The sequence below is a fragment of the Maylandia zebra genome, linkage group LG9 (assembly GCF_041146795.1).
Source record: "Maylandia zebra isolate NMK-2024a linkage group LG9, Mzebra_GT3a, whole genome shotgun sequence".
NCBI lineage: Eukaryota > Metazoa > Chordata > Actinopteri > Cichliformes > Cichlidae > Maylandia > Maylandia zebra.
In genome coordinates, this window is record NC_135175.1 from 31,744,136 (window position 1) to 31,771,700 (window position 27,565).

At 40.0% G+C, this 27,565-nt stretch overlaps 1 protein-coding gene across 3 annotated transcripts in view; it reads right to left on the reverse strand.

Moving 5' to 3' along the window:
• celf1 (cugbp, Elav-like family member 1) overlaps nt 1-27,565 on the reverse strand; it is a 42,977-nt gene that overhangs the window by 8,383 nt on the left and 7,029 nt on the right. The window contains exons 3-11 of one of the 3 annotated variants that reach the window (XM_004574062.4): nt 20,150-20,232; nt 17,856-17,904; nt 17,598-17,732; nt 8,962-9,041; nt 8,420-8,581; nt 8,261-8,330; nt 7,957-8,079; nt 6,338-6,451; nt 4,302-4,487 (exon numbers count right to left, since the gene is read on the reverse strand). In XM_004574062.4, coding sequence (XP_004574119.2) covers nt 4,302-4,487; nt 6,338-6,451; nt 7,957-8,079; nt 8,261-8,330; nt 8,420-8,581; nt 8,962-9,041; nt 17,598-17,732; nt 17,856-17,904; nt 20,150-20,232 — 1,002 coding nt within the window. Of the gene's footprint in view, nt 1-4,301; nt 4,488-6,337; nt 6,455-7,956; nt 8,080-8,260; nt 8,331-8,419; nt 8,582-8,961; nt 9,042-17,597; nt 17,733-17,855; nt 17,905-20,149; nt 20,233-27,565 lie in introns of all 3 variants that reach the window. The other 2 variants (XM_004574061.4, XM_076888347.1) reach the window with 2 other exon arrangements.

Consider the following 27,565-nt stretch of genomic DNA (forward strand, 5'->3'; position numbering starts at 1 on the left):
GCGAGTCTCAGTTTCAACTACGAAGACTCCTTTCATTTCAGAGTGCAATGAGACGTTAAACTGCATAATTTTCGATTGGAATTGGAAAAATTGAGGTGTTATAAAAACCTTGACCGGTAGTAATAATAATAATGGATTGGATTTATATAGCGCTTTTCAAGGCACTTTACAATACCACTATTCATTCACTCTCACATTCATACACTGGTGGAGGCAAGCTACGGTTGTAGCCACAGCTGCCCTGGGGCAGGCAGACTGACAGAAGCGAGGCTGCCATATCGCACCATCGGCCCCTCTGGCCAACACCAGTAGGCAAGTAGGGTAAAGTGTCTTGCCCAGGGACACAACGACCAGGACAGAGAGCCCAGGGATCGAACCGGCGACCTTCCGGTTACAGATGCGATTCCCAACCCCCTGAGCCACAGTCGCCATAAGTAGTGTACTTTCATGTTTCAAAAAAGACACATTGAAATCTTGAAATTTCAACACAAATTTGAAATTGTGCGCATACTTTGCCACTCCAGAGTTTCACACTTATAGTTATTTTTTACTATAAGTTGAGCTGTTGACATGATGAGCCAAGGTTATTTTAGAGAGATAGTTACATCTTACTAGTGCAGCACCCAGTCATGGCTGATGCAGCATAATAAAATAAGACAAAAACCCTTATCAGAAAGTGACATTAAAACACACTACACACATCTCTTAACAACTTAACAGTTAGTTGTAGCTAAACGGCAATTTTTATTTAAAGGCATACTCAGTGTTTCACACACCATATTCAGAAAATGTGAGAGATAAAATGCACTCCAAAAATCTAAAACTGTAAGGGAGGATTGTCACAGAAAACATGTAATGACAATAACATAATTGTTGATAATTGTTGATGTCCTTCTGCTCTTGCTCTTGACGAAGGCGGTCGCACTTTTCTCCTCTCGTCCTCCTCTCCCTTAGCTTCCCTGCTTAGCCTCTTATGTCCTTGTCTAGTCTCGTGTTTTTTGTATTAGTTTTCCCTGGAACACTCTCTCACAGTCTGTTCTCTAAAACCTAAAAGAGGAATTATGGATTGGATCAACTGGTCCCTAAATGCAATTGACACCCCTTTCTCAACGAGAAGTCTGGGCTTGGGTGAGCTTGAGTGCTGAAGATATCTACCTATTCGGAACCATGGTAACAGGGTTCTGGCTGATCGGAGCTGGCTTGGCCCTGACTTATCAAAGAATTAAGGAAGCGGAACCGGCTGTTCAAACCCCCACAAGGCTGCCCGCTGGGATTGAAACGACGGGACGAGGCGTGAGTTTCTCAAAATGGGCTCATTGAGTGCAGCACGGATAAGATCTTTGAGAGGCTACGGCTGCCGTGAATACTCAGAATAAGATCTCTGACTGCAGACTGGATACATCTCGGAAGGGCTCGCTCGGAATAACATCTCTGTGCGCAAATCGGATGACATCTCGGGGAGGCACACTGTGGTGAGTTCTCAGAATCAGCTCCTTGAGCACAAGAAATGACAACATCACAGAGCGCAAGTATGGCGAAGCTCGCGGCTCTTCAACGGGAGATTGAGAGACCAGTGTCGGACTGTAGAACTGCTTTGAAATTCATATGAGCTGTTCGCACTAAAGTATAAACCACCATCACTTCATGCGGATACCCCTTTGGCGCCAGCTGCGGTCTCAAGGCTGGAGCTGAACAATAACACCCTGATAACTACTGTGTTGAGTCTGTTCTTCCCATTCCATGCAAGGCCACCTGGGTTGGCTGGAAGACTGTTTACTTAGCCTGGCAGGGCGAAGGACACTGTCTCAGCTGAACTCTGGACACACACACATACATATACACTGATATGCACACACTCATCCCCCCTCCCTTTCCAAATGCCTTTGACGCTTATTCCCTTCCGATGCTGACGGTGGATCATGGAGACCAGCGCACGCAGGCTCGGATGTACTGTCTAAATCGGCTGTCTCTCACCCTTTACCCATCCCTGTTGCTTGTCATGTGTTTCTTTGGTGTATTAAGAGGTTTTTCATGTGCAGAGGTGTTTTTTTCTGTTCTCAAACTGATCTCCCTGTTGGAGTTATTTTTTCTCCTTATCTTTCCTCATGTGGTGCATTTTCCATTGTTATACCTCTCTGACCTGTCTTCCCCATGTGATGTTTGTGTAATGTATGTATGGTCGGAGGGTAAGATGGCGCCGCCATTGCGTCCAATAGGTCGGCAGCCTTATGAAATTTCCCCTTGTGGGACTAATAAAGGTATATCAAATCAAATCAAAGTCAAATAATGTTGCTAACTGTTAGTAGGTAAGCAGAGGCACAATGGTGATGCATGGTAACATCTCTGCAGCTAGTTTACTTGTTTACTGTTACATGTTACATTTACCATGTTTAATTACTTCAAAATGATGAAGGAATTAGAGCTGTCAACAAGTATTTTAAATTGCATAACAGTATTAAAAAACAAACGAGAAAAAGTGTAAAATTAAAACAAAAAATCATCCATGAATCATCTTTAGGGGTATTCAAAGGGAGATCATGACTGAGCTGACTGAGCAGAGTATTCCAGACATCCTTCTCCCCAGAAACTGGGTTCTGCTCCTAAGTGCCTGGAGAACCTCTAAGGAGAAATCCAGGAGGCATCCTAAACCAGAGGTCAGAACCACCTCAACTGTCTCCTTTCATCACAAAGGAGCAGGAGCACTACTCTGATGAGCACTCAGCTTGGATATCAGAGTTACTCTCTCTACCGCAAATGCTGAGCACAGCCACCATACAAAATAAACTCATTTTACCCACTTCTGTTCATGACTAGGGATGGGTATCGTTTAGGTTTTATCCGATACCGGTGCCAAATCGGTACTTTTGAAACGGTGCTCAAACCGGTGCTTAAAGAATGGAGAACACAAAATTGGTCCAAAAACCTCTCATGCTCAGCTGTTTTTTGTAAAAAGATAACAATGTTAGCCTTTTCTGCAGCTATGGGGCATATATGGTATCACTCTTGGCTGGAAGCAGTGCTTAAACAATGGAAAAAACACAAACTTTGTCCAAAAACCTCTCATGTTTAGCTGTTTTCCACTTTTTCTTTGGTCATTTTAGCCTTTTTGGCCAGGGTGAAGGGAGTATCTGCCATCAAACAAGAAGACAGCCGCATGTAGCTATGATGATGTTTGCTAGTTCACCTTACATGCATTAATGTAATAACGTGGTTAGCCTACTCAACGTAAATTACACACGAACAACATTTAGCTACTCACGCAGAGAAGAACGGCTGCTGCTGCATCATCATCCTCATCATTTCTGCTACACTGGCAGGGCTAGGGGCCAGGACTCTCCTCTTGGTGTTTTTGGGGGATGTTGCATAACAGGCAACCCACCCGCAGTAGATGCGCTCGGTGTGAGGTCTCACAGCAAGCTATCAAATACGGCGCATTTCTGGGCTTTTAAAAAAAAACGCTATGCGTCGCCAGGTGTTTCATTGGATTTGAGGTGTTACCTCCTTTGACAGTATCACAGTATCAGCTTAAAGCACTTGTTGCTGCTGAGTTTCCATCTTTTGCTGTGAAGTACAGCCAGACTTTTGACCGCTTCGCCTTGGACATTTTTAATCTGTAGCTCTGCTCTAAAAGAACGTACGTACCTGGCCCCGCCTACTATCCTCGGAAACGTAAAGTGATTGGCTAGAAGTGTATCACAGCTCAGGAAAAAAAGCACCGAAATAAAGCACCGAAATGTGCGCTGCTTTTCGGTCTGGTTACTACCGTTTATGTCAGAACCGGTGCCATCATGGTACCGGACACCGGTACCCATCCCTATTCATGACCCTACATAGTCTCTTTTGATCATTTCCCAGATCTGACCAAGGGTGAGGGTTGGAAAGTAGAATAATTTCTTGTAAAAAAAAAAAGTTGCATAACCAAATGGCACAACATGTGTGTGCATCTTTGTCATTAATACAATCCTTTAGAGAGGTTCCAAGTTACATATGGTTTATTCTTGTTGCCTGAGTTATGTTAAATTGTGAGAAAACTGACAGTAGGTTTATCTATTTCATCTAAGGCATATAGGTACGACCTAATTGAAAAAACAGCCTACAACTCATGAGGCTTATTACTGATCAAGCAAAAGCTGGATAAAACTGAATTAAAGAGAAAATACATTAAAACATGCTAATACAGTAGAGCTGCATTCTGTTTTTTAATAGTTACACACTGAACCTCTGTATAAATGCCTTTAATAAGTGTCCACTTCACTCAGTCATTGCATTAGCTAACAAAACTCCCAGCTAACAAAACTCACCTTCCTTTTGGCTGCCTGCAGCTGACACATTCTGCTGGGATAGCATGGTCTGGTTGTAGAGGCTAGGGAGGGTGGCGGCGGCGTACTGTTGAATGCCAGAGTAGGCCTGGCTCAGTGCCTCCATTGTATTTCCTGAGCCATTAGAAAGACTTCCAGAGCCAAGACTGCCATTAAGTGCTGCCATGCCTGCATCAGTTACAAGAAGAAAAAAAGCTGTATGTTCACAGTGGTACAAACTTCAGTAGACTAAGAATCAGAAAAGAGGCCAAAAGGCTGTCACTGTTCAAGATTCAAGAAAACTTTATTTGTCACATGCAAGTTGCCCTGCAGTGAAATGGGACCGACCCCCTCCCCCCGACCTTACATGCACAACACAGACATCACATGGGGAGACAGGTAGGGGACCGGTAGTATTACGGAAAAACACTGAAATACAAAACAATGGGAAAGTCCAAGAGGGAAAAAGGAGACCTCTACTCATGCTGAGCTCCTGGGAGGACAGCATGAGAACAGGAAACAAAAAAACTCCTCTGCACAGAAAGCACATAAATGTCCACAGCACAACATTATAGAGCACGTGACCAGTAACAGGGGTGGGTGGGGGGTGAGGAGTAATCCCAAGCAAACACAGCAGCCATCCTGCCCTGCAGCTATTTTTCCAGCGCTGGGCCCAAACCCGCCGTGTTCTCTAGGAGGGAACAAGCGTCGAAGGCGTTTGGAAAGGGAGGGGGGATGAGTGTGTATCAGTGTATGTGTGTGTCCAGAGTTCAGCTGAGACAGTGTCCTTAGTGTCCTTTACTGTCCAAGTAAACAGTCTTCCAGCCAACCCAGGTGGCCTTGCAGAATGGGAAGAAACAGTCTAAGCACAGTCTGTTATCAGGGTGTTATTGTTCAGCTCCAGCCTTGAGACCACAGCTGGCGCCAAAGGGGTATCCGCATGAAGTGATGGTGGTTTATACTTTAGTGCGAACAACTTATATGAATTTCAAAGCTGTTCTACAGTCCGACACTGGTCTCTCAATCTCCCGGTGGAGAGCCGCGAGCTTCTCCATGATGTTATCAACCTTACGCTCCGTGATGTTGTCATTCTTGTGCTCAAAGAGCCGATTCCGAGAACTCACAACCGCAGTGAGCTTCTCCAAGATGTAATCCAATTTGCGCTCAGAGGTCTTATTCTGAGTGTTCACGGCAGCCGCAAGCTTCTCCAAGGTCTTAACTGTGCTGCACTCAATGAGCCCATTTTGAGAACTCACGCCTCGTCCCGTCGTTTCAATCCCAGCGGGCAGCCTTGGGGGGGTTTGAACAGCCGGTTCCGCTTTCTTAATTCTCAGATAAGCCAGGGCCAACCCAGCTCCGATCAGCCAGAACCCTGTTATCATGGTTCCGAATAGGTAGATATCTTCAGCATCCTTGATCGACAGTCCCGCCAGGCACACGACCCTCCATTCCTGCCACCCATCCATCGTGTATCCGGCAGGGAAAGTACCTCCAGGACACTCAGGCTCACCGAGTTCAGACTTCTCGTTGAGAAAAGGGTGTCAATAGCATTCAGAGACCAGTTGATCAAATCCATAATTCCTCTTTTAGGTTTTAGACACAGACTGTGAGAGAGTGTTCCAGGGAAAAGTAAGTTTTTCCCCCTTTTGGTTTTACAATTGTAATTAATGAGTCAGCCTGAAAAGTAAAAAACAAAACAAAACAACAACAAAACAACCCCCCCCCCCCCCCCCCCCCCCCCCCCCCAAATAAAATTATTTATGCAACAGATTTCATGGATTAAGTTGCTCAAGTTAGCAGGAACCACCGAAGGAACCACTGAGCCAACGCACTTGGAACTTATTTACAGTTAGTCCTTCAAGTACAATCCAATCCAACAGGTAGTGATTATTATAAAACAGTTACAAGCCAGATTACAGCCAGAATTAACGTATGACAACAAAAAGCACAGACAAGCAAATCCTGAAAATGAAGATTTATATCAGACGTACTGCCTCAAATTAATCTATATTTCAGCCTATGCAGATAAGAGTTTTTACCTGCCAAGGAACCTATGTTGAGGCCAGCTCCAGCACTAGCAGCCAGAGACTGCAGGGCCCCTAAAGAAGCCATGGGGTTCGCCGAGGAGTTGCTACTGGAGGTGGGGGAGGAGCCTGCTTGGGAAACATTTACTTTTAATGATATAATAATAGGGGAAATGAACAATTTACCTTGCATCATTAAAAGTACTATAAGAATGGAAAACATCAAAATTAAAAGTAATTTCACAAGTCTAATCACAAGGAAGATTTGACAAAGCCAGGATTTATGTTTTAAGGGTTTTATTAGTTTAGTTTTTATTAGTCTTACAAGTAATTCAAATGATTTCATTACTACAGTCTGCTATATATTTACCTATGAATCACATCTAGTCAGCTCTGGTTCATGTTATGGTAGATTTAATATCATCATGTGTGTAAACAATACATGTTTCCAGGCAGCCAGGCATTTTACAATAATTTCAATTGGGTCAAAATTACACCCTTGAAGGAAATAAATTGTTACAATGCGTTTTTCTTTTTATTCCCTACACCCAAAAAGTGTATCATGACCCAATTCTATTTTTGGAAAAGTCATGAAATTACGTGGAGTTTTACTTCGACAGCTACATTTTAAAATGCAAAGGGGTCCAAATAAGCCCTTTGCCAAGTCTAGCGTTAAACAAAAGCACTTGCTATAATAAGGTTTGGTTTTTTTGGGGGGGTTCAAGTCTTGCTTTTTTGGTTTTGGTTTTTGTTACATGACAAAGTGTTTCATATACAGTATACGTGTTGGCTGCTTTTCAAGCATATGAAAAAAAAAAGGCATTGGCCCAAATCATCACGATTGTAATAAAATATTTTTAATCAGGTTTTTTTTTTTTTTTTTAACTTAAGTTTGCACACGCCTTTCTTGAATTTTATTGCTCAAAAGCCCAAACATAATCTTATCAAATCTAAGGAGCTTGGAAAGAAAAAAGCATCTTTCCAAGCTCCTTAAACTATGATGACCTGGATGACTGAGAACCTTCACAGATATGATCTTATCAAATTTTACTGGGTTTAGGTGAAGGTCGTTGGCTCCAGTTCTCTAATACTATGCAATACTATACTATACAATGCACCAATACTATACTTCTTGAGGATGAAGTTGTATTTGGACTAATGGACTATTGTTTCTCCTTACCTAATTGAGCAGTTCTTGCATTAGGCCAGTAGTGGAACAGAAATGAATTTGCTGTAAAGCAAATGGGTTTAATATACAGTTTAAATCCTGGTGTTCAGTATTTTACATTATATTAGAGATTACCTGACATTTAATTTCAGGTCCAAGAGCATATAAAGTTTTAAATTCTGTGAAAGTATGTATTTATAGCCATTCTGTGATGGATCCACAGTATTGTTTTATCCGGTTAGCCAATATTCTTTCACCTGTGTCCACTAAGTTTTACAGGGCACAACCTACATACTCAACCTCTGCTGCTCAACCCAAAAATACATTTTTCTTACAAAGGTGGCACCATAAATAGGCTTTCCAGTGATATACGATTCATTTGCAACATTCATTGTCACAACAAAGAAATCAACCAAACTTAAATTTCCTTAGTTTTGTAGTACAGACTCTGTGTTTTGGTTTTTACCTGAGCTTGTTAACGCACTTAGTGGGCTAGTAGATGTCGTCATGGCGCTAGAACCCGTAGGTGTGGCCTGTGTAGCAGTTGCTGCTGCTGCTAAAGCAGCGAGGTTCTGCATAGCATTAAGACCTGACAGACACATGAATAGGCAAGTTTAAGTTCCCCAACAGAGATCATCAGTTATACAGATATAAGGCTGGACTTAACTTTCTCAATAAACAAAGGGATGAATCTAAACTCAAAATAATTAATGAGATTATTATGTAGCCAGTAATATAGCTTTACATTCTTTGGATGTGTGTATATGTACCTGAAACAGGGTGCAGGTTGTTGAGTGCATTCCCTGTGGAGGCAGACTGCTGCAGCAACTGTAAGTAGAGCTAAAGCAAGAAGAAAAATGGAAGATAACATTTAAATTTGTCAATTTGTTTTCTAATGGTTGTTACATTTTGGATAAATATACACTTACTGCTAAGTACTGTGGGCCTAAACTGTTGAGTCCAGTGAGATTACCCCACATGGAAGCAGCACTAAGTTGCTGCATCTGCTGCTGCAGCTGTTGAGCCATGCGCTTCTGCTCCTTGTCCTTCTGAGTGTCTGCGAATTTCACTACAATTGGCGATGAACAACCCTGAACACAAACACAGGAAAACATTGTGCTCATGACAGGTTACTGGTCAAAACTATTAAACTGCATCTTTCAAATTCCAAGTAACGTAACCAAATAGTTAAAAAAAAATCTAGAATAGAATAGAATAATCCTCTAATTGTCCCACAAGGGGAAATTTGGTTGTAACAGCAGCCAGAAAGACACATATACAAACAAACAGGACAGAAACATACACAATTTTTTCTTACATATTTACATCAAGGACAATGGTTAATCGCTTGCTGTGAATAATCATATACTGGGAAACCTTGAAACTATTTATCCAGTGGAAACAACAGAATGCAGATCTTCTAAAATCAAAATCACAGACAAAATTAGTTTTTTTTTAGTTTAAACTTCACCTCCATGGTCTGGGACTGGTGCATGGATTTGATAGCAGACTGGGCCATTTGTCTGGCTGTGAATGTCACAAACGCACAACCTGCAAGAAAGAAACTAAATGTATCAGTTTTGTTAACCTTTCAGTAAGACCACACTTATTTTTAACAAAATTTTTGATACACTTTTCCAGTTTATTGGTGTAAGAGAACTTGGTTTTGATTAAGATTCATTATTCATATTTAACCTCCTAAGACCCGAACTCTTCCACAGCAGCATTTTTAATTTCTCTTTGATATTTGGGCTGATTGGGGCCCGATGAATGTAAAAACAAAGAATTACCAGATTTTTTTTTTACCTTACTTTTGTTTTTAATAAAAATGAGAGCCACGTATGAGGATATTCATTTAAAATTTCGAAAGAACAGTAGCAGCATAATGTCCTCATAAGTAGAGCAAAATTTAGTATTTTGGTCTAAATAACCCAAAATGTGATGTCCACATATGTGGATGCCAGGTCCTAATTTATCTTTATATTTCAATTCAATCAGTAGGTCATCAGTTCCTGGCATTGGATAAAATAGTGATGATATCATCTTGTGGACACATCTGCTTTTCCAGACGATTGTACCGCTAATTGGATTTTTTGTACAATTAGTATTATTGTACCCTACCCTAACCCTAACATTAAGGCTACAGTAAGATTTTCCTGTTTCAGTGCAGCTAACCAAATAATGAAAGAACTGCACTGAAACAGACAGTGAAAGCGGACAGTGTATCTTTTATTTGTTTGTTTTTTTTAAAGTACAAAAGTGATACCTTAGGCTGCTTTTTAGTTGTAGTGTCCTTGTGTTCCACTGAGTTCTGTCACTAGTTACCTTACCTAGGTAATGTAAGTCTATTAGCAGGGACCAACTAACCAAGTCATATCACTTTTTGACTCTAAACATGGTTTAAGAACAGATCTCTATGATGCAAATTATCCTATTTATAGTATTTTCACCTTCTAACATTTTTGTGGTATTCGAAACACATTTTTTCTTCACTTCTATCATGGTTCTTTAAAGCTGTTAAAGAGCAGGGCATTTTACTGAATTGATAATCAATGTTGTCTCTTTAGAATCAAACCTGCAGAGCGAAGAAAAAGTATGAGCTTTCAGCTGTTGAGGGCATCTTCTGGTGGATAAGATCAGTCTTTAATCTTAGTCACTTTTTACGTCATCCCAGTTTAGTTGTCTATAAACCTTTGGACATATAGAACTGCTTGGTTTGCCATTGCACAGAGCTTCCACATTTGGGTTTCAGCCCATACTAGGCATTTACAATACTGTGCCATCCCTATTCTTTTTATTTGCATATGTTTCAGTACATTTATTAAAACATTTTAACATGTTAAAGTTAGTAAGACTATGACCACCTTTATTCCTCAAGTGAGTCTAAATTGTCTTAGACCTGGATGACTTTACCTCTCCTGACCTCTTACATACCATATTGACAATTGAACTGAAATTTTTGGATTTGGATTGAGTCTGATGGAGTTACACTCCATGTGACCCAGTTCTTGTGTAATCTGGCACACAAGAGCCCTTTTCCATATTTGATGAAGCTTCCTTTTGATTGATCTCCAGTAGGGCTGCCACGATTTGTCGACTAGTCACGATTACATCGACTATCAAAATCGTCGACCACTAATTAAAAGTCGACGTGTCGTTTGAAGCTTTGCAAGATCCCAAAAGACGCAGGAATAAGTAGCAGGGTTTAAGAGTGTAATAACGGACTGAAACAGGAGATGGCAGCACTGCATGTACAAGGATGCCAGCTGCCGTTAAACCCCGAAGAAGAAGAAGTAGCTGTGTCCCAGAATTCATAGCGCAGCCCAGCTCAGTTTCCAACAATGGCGGCAGCTAGTTAGTTTTAATATTACTCTTATTATTCTTTCTGGGTCACAAAATAAACGTTTAACATATTTTCAGGCGAGAATGTAGCTGTGTAAACCTCAAATATCTGCTCAGTTTATCAAGACACCAAATATTTTCAAAAGCGCTCCGACGTTTTCGGAGACGTCTGTTACCCACTAGCTCGATAGCTAGCCGGGGGCTAGGCTCACTAGCGCCGTGAGAACACCGGACTCCCGGCTAATCGTTTTCAAACCCACCGCGGTCTTTCGCTACTCAGGTTAAACATGATATATAAGTCACTTAGATAACTTAAAAATGTTATTGTTTGGCTTATTTTAGTATTTTATTTGTTCCTGAGTAAATCGGTTTGGCTGAGATTAAAGTTATAGTTTTTACACAGCTGAATAAACATCAAGCAGACAGCTGATTATCAGAAGTGTGAGATGCTCAAGAATTTACTCCGGTGTCCTGTTATATTTTAGATAGCAAGGAGTTTATTAAACTTCACCGAAACAATCTGCAGATTTCATGAAAATTTAATAAACTATCATCTTGTCTTTATTTTTAGTTAGTACAGACCTTAAACACTTAAAGCTGTAAGCTAATGATAGTTATATAAGAGCAGATGCTGCTGGTGCAATAAGCTGTAGTTTTACGTCCAATGGATGATGATCTGATTAGTCGACTAATCGCAAAAATAATCGGTGACTAGTCGACTATCAAAATAATTGTTTGTGGCAGCCTTAATCTCCAGTCAAAGGGCCATCAGGTCCTGTGTCAAACTTCACAGCTTGTTTGAGGCTGGAGCCCAGGCCAACTGTTATAAGGTGACAGCAATAAGTCAGTAAAAAAAAAAGAAGTTGGGCCTAGCTTTGGGGTCAAATAAATTAAGCCAATTTGTAAGTGCCAAATTATATCTGAGGGTCACCAGATTGTGACTACAAAAAGACTTCCGGTCCTACAGAAGTCTATGGGAAAAAGATTTTCTATCTTGACCTTGGTAAACACTTTGGTCGTGAATAAATGGGCTTAGTCATTTGTTCTGGGTGATACTGAATAAAACAAACTGAGTCTATTGTGTAAATTTTGCTTAGACCATGTTTCAAAATGGCAGATTATCTGTAGAACCGAACGGTTTGGCCTAATGCATTGTCAGTCATTAGCCAATGAGCACATGGTTTCATAGTCAGAGTTGCCCTTCCTTGTTTTTTTTGCAGCGGTGGAAACGCTCATCTCAAGGCTACAAATCGGGACTTGAGAAACCAATTAGCTTTACTTGGCCTCTAATGTACAGTATTTTCCGCACTATAAGGCGCACTTAAAATCCTTTAATTTTCTCAAAAATTGACAGTGCGTCTTATAATCCGGTGCACCTTATGTATGAATTCTGGTTGTGCTTTTACAGACCTCGAAACAATTTTATGTGGTACACGGTGCTCAAAAATCTGTCAAAAATATATTTTTTTTAATACTTTTTATTTTTTTTTACTTTTTCCAAGTTTATAGAACATACAAACAAAAATAAAAGAAAAAAGGGAAGGAACACAAAAGGAACATAATGAACAGAATCTCTGGGCCAAAGTTTTTTTTTTCCAATAGTCCAAAATACAGTACTCGGCCTCGCACGGCACATCATACCCAAATACTTTCTTCATTGTTACCGCAATACACTAAGATTTGACATTTTTGCACTTCCAAAACACATGAGAATGGTGGCGTTCCAGTCCCCACATAGTCTCCAGCATTGCTAGGGTGTTTTCAGCTGCTTGCTTTTGATATAAGGAGTAATAAAAAACCTAATTACATTTTTCCAACCATATTCTCTCCATTGTCTAGAGCTAGTGGAATTATGCTGTGAGAGACATGTGAATCCCCAATCATCCTCTGACAATTTAAGATGTAATTCAAATCCCCACTTTTGTTTAATATATAATGTTTCATTCCTATTCAAATTTCGCAGACCATTATATAATTTTGATACAATTTTTGATGGAAGATTTTTATACGCACCTGATATTATTTCTGTTATCTGGCTACCTTCCCTCAGGGCCTTCCTCCTGATTCCTGTATTATAAAAGTGTCTTAATTGGAAACAAGTCTGATTTATCCAGTCCAAACTGTCTGTGTAGTTTGTCGAAATATTTGAATATTTTCCCATCTATTAATGTGCACATTGCCATAATTCCTTTATTAATCCATCCTAAAAATGTACTATCCCATTAGCCACTTAGGAATTTTTGAGAATATGCAGGCCAAACCAACAGTTTGCAGTCTTCTTCAATTCTACACTTCGTCACTATAACCCACCAGAGTTTAATAGTGAATTCAGTAATAGGATTTGCATGTGTAGACTGTATAGTTTCTTCTCCCAATCTTGCTTGTGGTTGACATGATGAACAATAATTTATCTCAATATGTTTCCATTTTGAGGTGTAGTCCGGTGAGCACCAGTATACAATATATCTCAGCTGGGCTGCATATAAGTATTCCTTGAAATTCATGAGGGCGAGTCCAACTAGGAAAAGAAAGAGGAGGAGGGTTTTAAATCTTACTCTTGGCTTTGTCGCTTTCCAAATAAATCTGCTCACTAGTTTATCACTTTTGCCAAATTGTACGTCTGGTATAGAGACTGGAGATCCATGACAAGTGGTGCCCATTTAGTCAAATCTTTTTGAATCGCGTTGCTAATCTTGCCATAATTTGCCTCATATAATGTGCCTAATTCACAGATTAGATAGACACCTAAATATTTGATCTTATTTGAGTCCCATTTTAGTTTATATTTCTTTTGAATTGAATCTCTGGGGGAATAGTTCATACAAAGTACGTGAGTCTTTAAGATGTTTAGTTTATACCCTCATTTTTTACCAAAATGTTTAAATACTTTAATCAATTGAGGAAAGGTCGTGTCAGGATCCTGTAAGTATATTATTATATCATCACCAAAGAGACCTATTCATTGTTCAACTTTAGAAACTGTAACCCCTTTTAAATGATGGTTTTGATTCTAGATCTGCCAGCTTGTTTCGGATCAATTTCTGTGCTTTTAGGCTTTGGAAGAGCGCTTCGGTTAGCTCCAGTGTCATGTCTTCTATGTCTTCTCAGACCTTCATTATCTTGTTTGATTTCTGATTTCAATGATTCGATACCCTTTAGTAGCTCACCATCTGAATTGCTAGCTATGCTAACGGGGCTCATGCTAGCTTGTCCTGTCACGATGCTAGCATTAGGAAGTGGCTTTATCCTGTCCCTTTGGCATTTTGAGTTCCCTTTGCCTTATTCCGCCACCAGCTTTGTCTTGCCCAGTTGAATTGTCTGTTAACGAGTTTCGGTGTTTTTCTATCAAGATTGTGGGGAGCAGCCACCGAATAGGTCCACTGACTACGTCATGACACCAGAAACCGCCCAAAAATTTTTAATATGACTTTGGTAAGCTACGAAGCCACACCACTTAGATTGTCGTAGGATTGCGGCTACCGTAGTCAAGAGCTTCACGGAGTTATCTGGGTCCAAAACTCCTTTCGCTTTAGATCCCAAAGTCAAACAATAGTACGGGATCACTGAGAGTTAAAAACGGTGTAAATCAAGGGTTGACAACCCTGGGCACGCGTGCCATCAGGGTTAACTGATGGCACAACCATAGCTGGACAACTTTAATCGCATGGCTGGATGCTGTAAACGGACCAAACTTCGGTCAGGAGAACAACTGAGAATTCATCCACAATACGAGGTTAGTCATTAATATACTGCAACGACATGGGAATAGAGCAGCTGTGAGAGAATTCAACATTAATGAATCAATGTTATGGAAGTAGAGGAAGCAAGAGGAATGAGTTGAGTAAAGTTTGACTTATCTGTCCGTTTTGTTTCACTTAATGTACCTTATAATCCCGTGCACCTTATGTATGAAAACAGACCCATTCATCGGCAGTGCGCCTTATGGTCCGAAAAATACGGTATACGTCTTGCTTAGGCCCACACAAAGTCCTAAAGATCAGGTCCTATAGCTATTAGTACCAGACTATTCTGTAGAAAGCATTATGTAGTCCAGGCTTATTTGTGCTTCCTAGATATGCCTAAGACAGAATAGAGATTCTGCTCTGTGGAATCACCTCGCAATTTAAATTCAGCAAAGGCCTGGGTGATATCAGGAAAATCTAATATTGTAATATTTTTGCATTTTTTATTGCGATTCAAGATATATATCATGAAGTGTTTAAATAACTTCCAAAAACATGTTATTTTCAACCGTATAGTGAATAAAATTGCACTGGTATACTCATTCAAATCGACCATTCAATATTTTTTTCTACTTTGAATACAATAAATCTGAATGAATTGACATGTTTTATTTCAATCATTTTTTAACCCTCAGTTGTACATAGAAGTTTTTTTCCAAATGACAATACTGTGACAGTAACTCTCTTTCTGTGGTCAACATTAGAGCTTCAACAAACTGAAGATCATAACAACAAGAAAGTACATCAAGCAAGAATTCGCAAGACAAAATAAAACGAGTGAAATTAGAAAGGCTCTTTTTTGTGCTTATAACATATAAAAACAGTAAAATTAAAAATGCAATGACCTCATATTACAGAAACAAAAGTCTAGATAGTGACTAAAAGCGACTGACCAGGTATCACAGCTGGTTTATTCAATATTTTCTTTGGTGTGTAGGGAGATGTTGACATGCAACATTTAAAACATTCTTCATTTTGCAGTTGAAGGATAAATGGACTAGACTGATTCCTATATAGCGCGTTTCAACTCTCCCAGAGTACTAGAAGCGCTCTATACAACATGCCACATTCACCCAATCACACCCATTGGCACAAGCACTTCTAAACAGAGTGCTTACGAACTACATTCACACTCCGATGGATGCATCGGAGAGCAACTTGGGGTTAGTATCTTGCCCAAGGATACTTGACACGCAGACTGGACGAGCCAGGAATCGAACCACTAACCTTCCGATCAGTAGGTGACCTACCTACCTCCTGAACTACAGCCACCCCCAGTGGATGACTTTTCAGCTGGTGGAATAAATTTATGGCAATGCTACCCTTTGTGGCAATAGTTTTGTGGCATGTTTTACGGCAAATTACTGCATTTTGTTTGGCATCCTCCTTGTTAAATCACAAAACAAAACAGTGAATTACATGCACATAGCTTAATATTGCCATGGGAATTTATAGTTTATGGTTGCAAAAGAACCATTTTAACCAAACCAAAACTCGCAATACATAAAGTATATCTAATACATCGCCTACCCCTAGTTCTGCATGCACTTTCCTTTTTAATAAAGCATTCAGTAGAGCATTAGATCTTGAACAGTTTTCTTGGTTATGCTCCTGGTTCATAATCTGTGCTATGTCCTGTTTAATTTTTGTTATCAGGACACTCTTCTGTCTTTCCTTCTCTAATCTGGCCTAAGAAAACAGCTTTCCCTCCCTGAGCCTGGTCAGGCCAGAGGTTTTTACATGTTAAAGGGGAGTTTTTATTCTGCTCCATACTGCAAGTGCTTGCTCATTGGGGATCGCTGAGTTTTAATTTACAATTCTTTAGTTTACTTACCATTAGGGCTGCCACGATTAGTCAACTAGTCACGATTACGTCGACTATTAAAATCGTCGTCGAGTGATTTAATAGTCGACGCGTCGTTTGAAGCTTTGTAAGATCCCAAAAGACGCAGGAATAAGTAGCAGGATTTAAGAGTGTAATAACAGACTGAAACAGAAGATGGCAGCACTGCATGTACAAGGATGTCAGCTGCCGTTAAACCCCGAAGAAGAAGTAGCTGTGTCCCAGAATTCATAGCGCAGCCCAGCGCAGTTTCCAACAATGGCGGCAGCTAGTTAGTTTTAATATTACTCTTATTATTCTTTCTGGGTCACAAAATAAACGTTTAACATATTTTCAGGCGAGAATGTAGCTGTGTAAACCTCAAATATCTGCTCAGTTTATCAAGACACCACATATTTTCAAAAGCGCTCCGACGTTTTCGGAGACGTCTGTTACCCACTAGCTCGATAGCTAGCCGGGGGCTAGGTCACTAGAGCCGTGAGAACACCGGACTCCCGGCAGATCATTTTCAAACCCACCTCCGTCTTTCACTACTCAGGTTAAACATGATATATAAGTCACTTAGATAACTTAAAAATGTTATTGTTTGGCTTTTTTCAGTATTTTATTTGTTCCTGAGTAAATCGGTTTGGCTGAGATTAAAGTTATAGTTTTTACACAGCTGAATAAACATCAAGCAGACAGCTGATCATCAGAAGTGTGAGATGCTCGAGAATTTACTCCGGTGTCCTGTTATATTTTAGATAGCAAGGAGTTTATTAAACTTCACCGAAACAATCTGCAGATTTCATTAAACTTTAATAAGCTACCATCTTGTCTTTATTGTTAGTTAGCACAGACCTTACACACTTAAAGCTGTAAGCTAATGATAGTTATATAAGAGCAGATGCTGCTGGTGCAATAAGCTGTAGTTTTACGTCCAATGGATGATGATCTGATTAGTCGACTAATCGCAAAAATAATCGGTGACTAGTCGACTATCAAAATAATCGTTTGTGGCAGCCCTACTTACCATAAACTATTACAAAAGATGACTACTGGACTTAGTCATTTTCAGCCATATAACAAAGCTGCAGACAGACAAGACACAATATCACACTTCAACCTGTAATTGTGTATAAGCCTGGCAACAGAATAGCAAACGCTGGAAAGCTAAACCTTATCACAAATAAGTCTTACCACGGCTAAGTCCATCAGGGCCTCTGAGTATCCGGCACTCCTCTATCTGTCCATATGGCGAAAACATCAGTCGGATATCATTCTCGTTACACTTCTTGGAGATCATTCCAATAAACAGTTTTCTGTCCTCCACTGCTGTATTAAACATAAGACAACATTAAACTTCTGTGCATTATATCAAGAATTATGGTGCCCTGCAACATTCAACATGCATAAAAGTATGTTTATTAGCAGGTACTTATGCTACAAAATCCTTACCATTGTTTTTCTCACTATCAGCGGGCTTCATCTGGATTGGATGGTGCATCTGAGCAAGACAGTAAATATATATATTATTTCATAAAATACACAACATGTAGAGATACAGAAACGAATATGTTGGTTTCATGTGCCAAGTTATGTAAAATTACTATTGTGTGTAGAGATGTTTGGATCCCATTTGACTACAGATACCTGAAAAGCTCCACAAACAGAAAGACCTTTCTCTTTTACATAGATACATATACATACATAGATAATATCGACAAATGGTATATTTTCCTTTAAGACACATGAAACATCTTCAGTGCAGTTATTTACTAAGATATGACATGGCAACGTCCTATTGTATTGTCCCAACAAGTCCTGAATTACATGTTTGCCTACAGATCAGCTCCTTTTGCATCAGCTGGCTGCTGCGATCTGTACCAAGTTTTCTCTACAGTAGGGGGCACTGTCACTACACTACTTCTTACAGAAGAACAGAAAATAAAATAAATAGACAAGGATTGTTTAAAATAAGGAAGTGCATGTTTATGCTGCATTTTTATGTTAAAAGACCTGCTTTTTTTTAAAACATTTTTTCATTAATTTAAAAACAAAACTGAGTGACACTTTCACTATTGATCAAGCATTGACATTTTTCTTAGATTGTTTTTGAAATACTGCATTTTAAGTGGAAAGTCTTTCTGCAACATCACACGGAGGGGGGATTGTACTCCTCAGAAGGTAAATGGCAGGGTGCAGTTGGTCCATTAGTGGAACCTCGGATAGAGGAGGGACAATGCGGTTTTCGTCTTGGTCGCCGAACACTGGACTAGCTCTTTATCCTCTAAGACAGCGCTCTCCAACCTTTTTTGCTCCACGGACCGGTTTATGCCCGACAATATTTTCATGGACCGGCCTTTAAGGTGTCGCGGATAAATACAACAAAATAAAACTAGTACTGGTACCGAAAAAAAGAAGATTTATTCATAACACACGTGAAAAGACCCAGGAAAACCGAGTTAACGATAAAAACGATAACAAAATAACGCTGAAAACCGATAAAAACCCTGAAAACCATACATTTCACACCTGAGCCTCAACTCTCGCGGCCCAGTACCAAACGACCAGTACCCCGAGGCCCTCCAACAAGCACTAGAGTGGTTCCCAGTGTGAATTTGCGGGAATAAAAATCCGCACCTCAAAATCAAAGGCCATGGTCCTCAGCAGCAAAAGAGTGAAGTGCTCAGTCCGGGTCAGGGATGAGTTGCTGCCTGAAGTGGAGGAGTTTATCTCTGCGTTGTGTTTACAAGTGAGAGGAGAGTGAGAGACAGAGATGGACCTGTGGAAGCGTCTGCATTTATACAGACACTGTCGGTCGTGCCAAAGAGGGAGCCGAGTGTAAAAGGGAAGCTCTCAATTTACCAGCCAGTCTGTGTAACCTACCCTCACCTTCCTACTGTCACGAGCTTTGGGTAAAGCCCAAAAGAGGGAGATTGTGCAAATACAACAGCAGAAATTAGTTTCCTTCAAAGAATGGCTGGGCTCTCCTGTAGAGATAGGGAGACGAGTCATTCGAGAGGGGCTCAGAGTAAAACCACTACTCCTCAGGATCAAAAAAAGACAGTTAAGGTGGTTGGGGCATCTGATTAGCATACCCCCTGAGCATCTCCTGGGTGAGGTGTTTGGGGCATATCCCACTCGGAGGAGGCCCCATAGCTGACCGACCCAAACACTAACCCTATCTTAATATCAAGAAAACTAGTTAAGATTTGACAGTGGATAGCTATTTATGTACTTAGCACTTTTAAACCCTCCTTTTATTCTTTCTTAGCCACTTGTTAGTGAATTTGTAGGTTTAATAGTTTCATAGTTCATTGAAAAAAGTATGATTATAAGGATTGCGATTTAAACTGAACCAATCCTGATAAACAGGGGGAGACAGGTTTTTTTCTTGAACTGATATTTTTTTTATCTTCCTTAGTCAATTTGCCGTTTAATTCCTCTAATCTGCAGTTTTACTTTTCTATTTTTCCAGTATTATTGGGAACATCACACCAACTGCTATGCAAAGAATCTGGAGGGTAAATGCTTAGTGCACCTCTGTGGACAACTGCTGAAAAAAATAGAGACGTCACAGAAATCAATAGCCTTTGATGTCTCAAAATGAGTGATTTAATTTCCTTTCAGACAGACAAAATATGCTTAATCTCTATCCACTTTTCTGATGGATAACCAAAAATTCAAGTTCAAGGTTTCAATGTGAACTGCACATGTGATGAAAGGGCAAATCAAGGACTATCACCTACCCCTGGCAGAATCTTCATGTTGTGCAGAGCATTCTGCGCTTCTAAGGCTGATTTGCGGCTATAGTAAGTTACAAAACAGCAACCTGCCAGAGATTGAAAAAGAAAAATCTTACTCAGGTGATTCACATCATACAAAGATCATGTTTTTCCTTTTTTGCTAATTAAAAACAAAGGACATTAACAAAGCAAACCAAAAATAAAATCAATATATTCAATTTCAGAAGATTAGTAGTATAACTGGTTCAATTAATTCAGTCTTTTTTAAAACATAAAAATGAACTAATATTACTCTAGGTTTAGCAAATGTCAGAATAATAATAGTGTTTTGAGGGGTTATTTTGCCACCTCTAGAAAATGCACAGAATGTCACATAACAGAAGAAGCAAAGGATAAAATAATGCCTTGTATTACAATATGCATTAAAAATAACAAATGACAGTGATGTAAACTTTCTTAAACTCCTGTACCTCACAAAGTACAAGGGAAATAACTACTGTTAACACTTCATAAACATTCATAGGCAAGGTGTTGATAAAATTCAGCTCAATAAAGATAACCCTATTATGCACGCATGCATTTTGCAAATAACAATTCTTAACTCATTAATGTGGTCAGTGAAGAATACATGTAACATAATTTAACCTACATGTTCATGGAGCACTTTATTCTATACATGTTAAGCACTTAATCTAATCAGAGATGGAAGCCAGAGCACCACCACCACCCACCCAGCATGGACAGAACTTTTAAACTCCACAAAGAAAGGCCCCTGTTGGGTTTCCAACCAGGAATCTGAATGCTGCAAGGCGACAGTGCGAACCACTCCACCACTGTGCTGCCCATGAGCCGTTTAGAGCCGCACATAATTTTAAAACAACATGGGTTGTGTTTAATTCATCAACGATTATTATTATTCATTCAAATCAGATCCACAATAACACGTATATGCTGTTGATGAAATGATATCTATTCCGTTTACAAAATTAAAAAGTTTCAAGAAAACAGTGGTTTCTTTTTAAGAATTGTTGAGGACTGATTTATAGACAAACATGTGGGATAATACCACAGCAGTAGCTGTACTTTCCATCTTTTTGTCTAACACACAGTGACCATCCATCCATCCATCCATTCGCTTCCGCTTGTCCTTTTCAGGGTCGCGGGGGGCGCTGGAGCCTATCCCAGCTGTCATAGGGCGAGAGGCGGGGTACACCCTGGACAGGTCGCCAGTCTGTCGCAGGGCTAACACACAGGGACAGACAATCACACAGTGACCAAACACATTATATGTTTCATAAAGTACAGGAACTTCTATATGTTAGTAGTTCTCCAAAAGCCACTCGGACTTGTTCCAATTAAGGACAGATTACAAATGTGTGTTGTAGTCCCCATCACTATAATGGCATAGTCTGGTTATTGAAAAACTTTCACGGGAGCTTCTTAGAAACAGTATAGTAATAGAAGAAATTGGAAAACATCTCAGAACCAAACAGTATACCAGGGTGTCCAAACCTTTTGCAAAGAGGGCCCGATGTGGGGAGGAGAGGTGGGGGCTGACCATTCAGCCTGACATTCTACAAACCATTAACATTAAATGCAAATGAATTATTTAATGACATTTTTATTGCAAATGGCATACTTTTCATTTCTTCACACAGAACGCAAATAAATCTTAACTGTTTTACCAAAATCACTATTGAAAACTTTTGAGAAGGTTAAACATATCCTCCAATAAAAATCCATTCACTGAGATTGTAGAATTCATTCTCCTCAAAAGACTTAACAAATAACTTGCCTGCACTAATGTGAAGGGTGACACTGAGATCTCGATTGCATTAAAAAGGCCAGGTCTGGCTCAGAGACAGTGATTTTGATGCACAAGATGTCATGCTGGTGACTTCTTGCTAAAGTTCATAACCAAGAATGTCTTGCCAAACAAGCTTATCAATTTCTTAGAAATGTTCAAATCTCTTGGAACCTGCTTTCATAAAGCTGGTGGTAAAAGTTGAAAAGCAGGAGCTGTTGGTGCCAAATGTGACACTGAGCGTCACACTGTAGCTTGATGAGCTCCACCTGCAGGTGGTCTGGAGCGTCACCGGGGTTCACGGAGAAAGGAGAGGAAAAACCAGCAAAATCCAGGACACGCTGTTGAAACTCCTCAGCGAGAAATTAGATGTCTGCACGATTCTCCTCATACAGGGAGTGCAGAATTATTAGGCAAATGAGTATTTTGTCCACATCATCCTCTTCATGCATGTTGTCTTACTCCAAGCTGTATAAGCTCGAAAGCCTACTACCAATTAAGCATATTAGGTGATGTGCATCTCTGTAATGAGAAGGGGTGTGGTCTAATGACATCAACACCCTATATCAGGTGTGCATAATTATTAGGCAATGTCCTTTCCTTTGGCAAAATGGGTCAAAAGAAGGACTTGACGGGCTCAGAAAAGTCAAAAATAGTGAGATATCTTGCAGAGGGATGCAGCAGTCTCAAAATTGCAAAGCTTCTGAAGCGTGATCATCGAACAATCAAGCGCTTCATTCAAAATAGTCAACAGGGTCGCAAGAAGCGTGTGGAAAAACCAAGGCGCAAAATAACTGCCCATGAACTGAGAAAAGTCAAGCGTGCAGCTGCCAAGATGCCACTTGCCACCAGTTTGGCCATATTTCAGAGCTGCAACATCACTGGAGTGCCCAAAAGCACAAGGTGTGCAATACTCAGAGACATGGCCAAGGTAAGAAAGGCTGAAAGACGACCACCACTGAACAAGACACACAAGCTGAAACGTCAACACTGGGCCAAGAAATATCTCAAGACTGGTTTTTCTAAGGTTTTATGGACTGATGAAATGAGAGGGAGTCTTGATGGGCCAGATGGATGGGCCCGTGGCTGGATTGGTAAAGGGCAGAGAGCTCCAGTCCCACTCAGACGCCAGCAAGGTGGAGGTGGAGTACTGGTTTGGGCTGGTATCATCAAAGATGAGCTTGTGGGGCCTTTTCGGGTTGAGGATGGAGTCAAGCTCAACTCCCAGTCCTACTGCCAGTTTCTGGAAGACACCTTCTTCAAGCAGTGGTACAGGAAGAAGTCTGCATCCTTCAAGAAAAACATGATTTTCATGCAGGACAATGCTCCATCACACGCGTCCAAGTACTCCACAGCGTGGCTGCAAGAAAGGGTATAAAAGAAGAAAAACTAATGACATGGCCTCCTTGTTCACCTGATCTGGACCCCATTGAGAACCTGTGGTCCATCATCAAATGTGAGATTTACAAGGAGGGAAAACAGTACACCTCTCTGAACAGTGTCTGGGAGGCTGTGGTTGCTGCTGCACGCAATGTTGATGGTGAACAGATCAAAACACTGACAGAATCCATGGATGGCAGGCTTTTGAGTGTCCTTGCAAAGAAAGGTGGCTATATTGGTCGCTGATTTGTTTTTGTTTTGTTTTTGAATGTCAGAAATGTATATTTGTGAATGTGGAGATGTTATATTGGTTTCACTGGTAAAATAAATAATTGAAATGGGTATATATTTGTTTTTTGTTAAGTTGCCTAATAATTATGCACAGTAATAGTCACCTGCACACACAGATATCCCCCTAAAATAGCTAAAACTAAAAACAAACTAAAAACTACTTCCAAAAACATTCAGCTTTGATATTAATGAGTTTTTTGGGTTCATTGAGAACATGGTTGTTGTTCAATAATAACATTATTCCTCAAAGATACAACTTGCCTAATAATTCTGCACTCCCTGTATGCACACTGATATTCGCCTGTGGAAAACTGGTGATTTTTATTTCCTATAGCAATGCGAAATTTGCAGTATTGGGCTGCATTTGTGACACAGTCAAGTTAGCTATCATTTGTGAGCCGCAGTGAGGCCAGCCGCCTCCTGTCCACCATATAAATTTTCTTGCACTTTTACAACTGCACCGATTCTCCTTCATTGCTGATCGCAAATGTAAGCTTGCGCAGACATAAAAACAAACATTGCACTGAAAGAGCCTGATTGCATCATATTCAAAAATTCATTAAAAGTCACCCTTAACAGTTGATGTGAAACTTTCAGATTTTTTCTCTCCTCTGGGCCAAGTTTCATCTCAAACTGCTTTCAGGTTTCACGTGTGCTCAAATTTAAAAACTTCAAAGGAATGTGATAACGTCCTGTTAGAAATGTTAGAAAATTATAACATCACATACAAATTTTATTAAAATTCATCTGTGACTGTAAACTAGGGATGGACTGATCCGATATTACGTATCGGTCCACTACTGACCTAAATTACTGGATCGGATATCGGAGAGAAATTCAAAATTTAATCCGATCCATTAAATATCACAAAAGCACCTCACAAAACTTGTCACAACATGACTTAACTTCGTTCATACCCTTACCACGTCGGAGCAGTGTGCGTCACGTGATAGAGCGGCTGCGCGAGACCTCTCGGCGGTCTGGTTGAAGCCTCACTACCAACCCGGCATTTCATCTCCGAGAAAGTGATCCCACAGAGAAGTAAAGCAAGTGTGTAAGTTCATCCCTGAGTGTTTGTAAAGCATTCCTGCATTAAGCTTAACAACCGATATCTCTCTCTCCTGCTGCTACTTCAATCATGAAACTGATCAATGATCAGCTGATCGGCTTTTCTCTTGTTTGTTTTTGGCCCACTTTGCACCAGAAAGAGGAAACCAGCAGCTGAACAACAGCAGCACGTTTAAGCTTGATCAGCTGTTGTTAGAATGTATTCGAGGATCTTTTTCTACAGCTGACGCTGGTAACTGTGCAGGGGCGGAGCTAGCAAAGTTTAGCCAGGGGGGCCGATAGGGCATTAACAGGGAAAAGGGGGCACAAAGACATACTTTTCTTTCTTATTCTCATTTAAAATGTTGAGCTTTTAATAAATAATTATCTGAATCTTACACCCAAAGTTTTAATCTTATGTAAAATGAATAGAAGTCCATTACTGTATATAGTAACTGTTAAGTCTAATATACCCTAGTAAGCTATAGTACTTTTTCCTTTGGGAAGGTACCATCTGTGCAGTCTGCAGTTCTGTTGAAGAAAGATGTTGAATCTATTTAATTATTGTAGAAAAATTATTGATTTCTGTGCATTTTTTAAAAAAAAGTATTTAATTTATTTATTTTTTTACACACGTACATTAAATTAAAGTTGATTACGTCATCACGAGGCGGAGGGTGGTTCCCTTTTTTTTTTTTGCTGGGAGTTGGCAGCCCTATTAGTTAGGTTGTTTGATATTTCTGCTAAGTACTCTTTAAAATACCAGAATAGGGAGGATGGTGCAGGTTTAAGTTTATTAGATCAGTGTTGCTGAACTATGAAATATTTTGGGTGCAGTGTATTTTTTGCATACAGGTATAACAGAATAGCTTTAGTGTTGTTGTTTATTTAAACTTGAGTGTAAACTTATACAAAATGCAGCAACATATTAAAAACAGTTTTATTGATTAAAAATACACTATATCGGATTCATATCGGTATCGGCAGATATCCAAATTTATGATATTGTAACGTGCCATCTCTACTGTAAACATGAAATTGTCAGTGGACTACTCCTCTGGGTTACCTTCTCTACACGTGTGCCAGCTTTCATCACAAAATGCTGCAAGATTCCAGAGAAATTAAATTCAACAAGGTTATTTTAATAAACAAAACTTTACAAAAACAAAAATTCTATCTTGGATAGCTGACATGAAATTCTCCATAAATTCCACTCCTCCACAACTCACACTACATGTCTACAACGTTTCAGCTCCAACCATTGCAAATATTTCTCTTTTTCACCTTTATTGGAAAGTGTAGTCAAGACAGACAGCCTTGGAAAACAGCTCACGTGTCCATTAGTTTTAAAGGGCTGGATTAACCTAATCGATTTCTTAGTTAGAGTGGGTGCAACTGCCATTGCCCCAGCAGAAAAAGTATTGAAGTCTATCCCAGTTTCCTATCACCCGGCCGTGGATCTCTAGGAACTTGAAGAAACTGGTCAGCTTGACTCCATGGCAGTTACATTGGGTCCAGAGTCTAAAAGAGCAGCTGCCGAGGAAAATAAATAAATAAATGAATAAATAATCCAGCTAGCCTCCATCTTCAACAGGTACAACATCCTGGACAAGCAAGAATTCCCTCCACTTGCAACGGACCTCCTCCTATGCTCTCACTCGTAACCATCACCCAGTTGTGAAATAGTGCACTCAGGATTGTTCTGCCTGGTCTGCAGATCATCTAAAGGTGAGTAGAGCAGCCCCATCTCATTAATCTCCGGCCACAGGTTCTCCCTCAGATAGGTCTACACACATCATCTAGCATCTCCGAAAAGTCTCTCTAAACCCTATCTATCCAAGGCGCCATAGTCTTGGACATTTTAGAGAATTTTCTTGGCAGACACAGGCACAAATGATATTCCAAAACAGCAGTCCACGATACTGAAATGCACGCTTCTGCATCTTTTTGACACAGTAAAAAAACCTCTGCAATAGCGTTTTTATCTCTGACCCCACTCACACCTGTGGCCGTGGAATGGGGCAATAAAGCAAGGTGCTCAACCTCCACACCTGGTTTTCCTCCATCTCTATTGGCTTGATTTTGTTCTTAACAGAAATGTGGATGAAATCTGGAGAGTACGGTCTATTTGGTGAATTATGCCCTCCCACTTATGATTGTTTAATTCCTTCCAGAGAAAGTGGGCAGGGTGGAGGTTTGCCTGTAATGTTTAACAGTTTAAATGCTCACCTATTAAGGTTGATAAAGTCTGTAGCTTTCAGGTGCTGCTTTTTAAAGCATAAAACACCTCCAAAATTTTGTTTTCTAAATCGTCAATAGTATTTTTATGTAATCATATTATTTTTGCTGGGGATTTTATCATTTATGTTAATGATCTTACTTGTTTCCCTTATCTTAATCCATTATCCCCAGAATAATGAAGTCTTTTGGTTTTAAACAGCATGTTGTTGGACCTACACATAACCATGGACATACTTTAGATGTTTGGGGAGGGTTTTGTTGTTGTTGTTTTAAAAACACCTGACTTCAGTATTAACTCTATATTTTGAAACTGATATGTTTATTTCTGGCCATTTATGTATTTAATTAGATCATGTTTCTTCTTTCTGTTTTCCAGGTGAACAGACAAATGAGGCCATGGTAGTACACTAACAGCATTTTAGTGAAGAGAAAAAAACCCAATGAAATGTCTGTGAAGGTTCTCAGTCATCCAGGTCACGGTAGTCTAAGGAGCTTGGAAAGAAAAGCATCTGGACTTCTTTAAGTTTCTTGAAGACATTTCACCTCTCATCTGAGAAAGAAGCCATCTATGTCCACTATGAACGACCATTTTAGAACAGAGGGGGTGGCTTACGACACCAACTGTCTGGTATCTATAATCCAGGGTTGAGATCCTT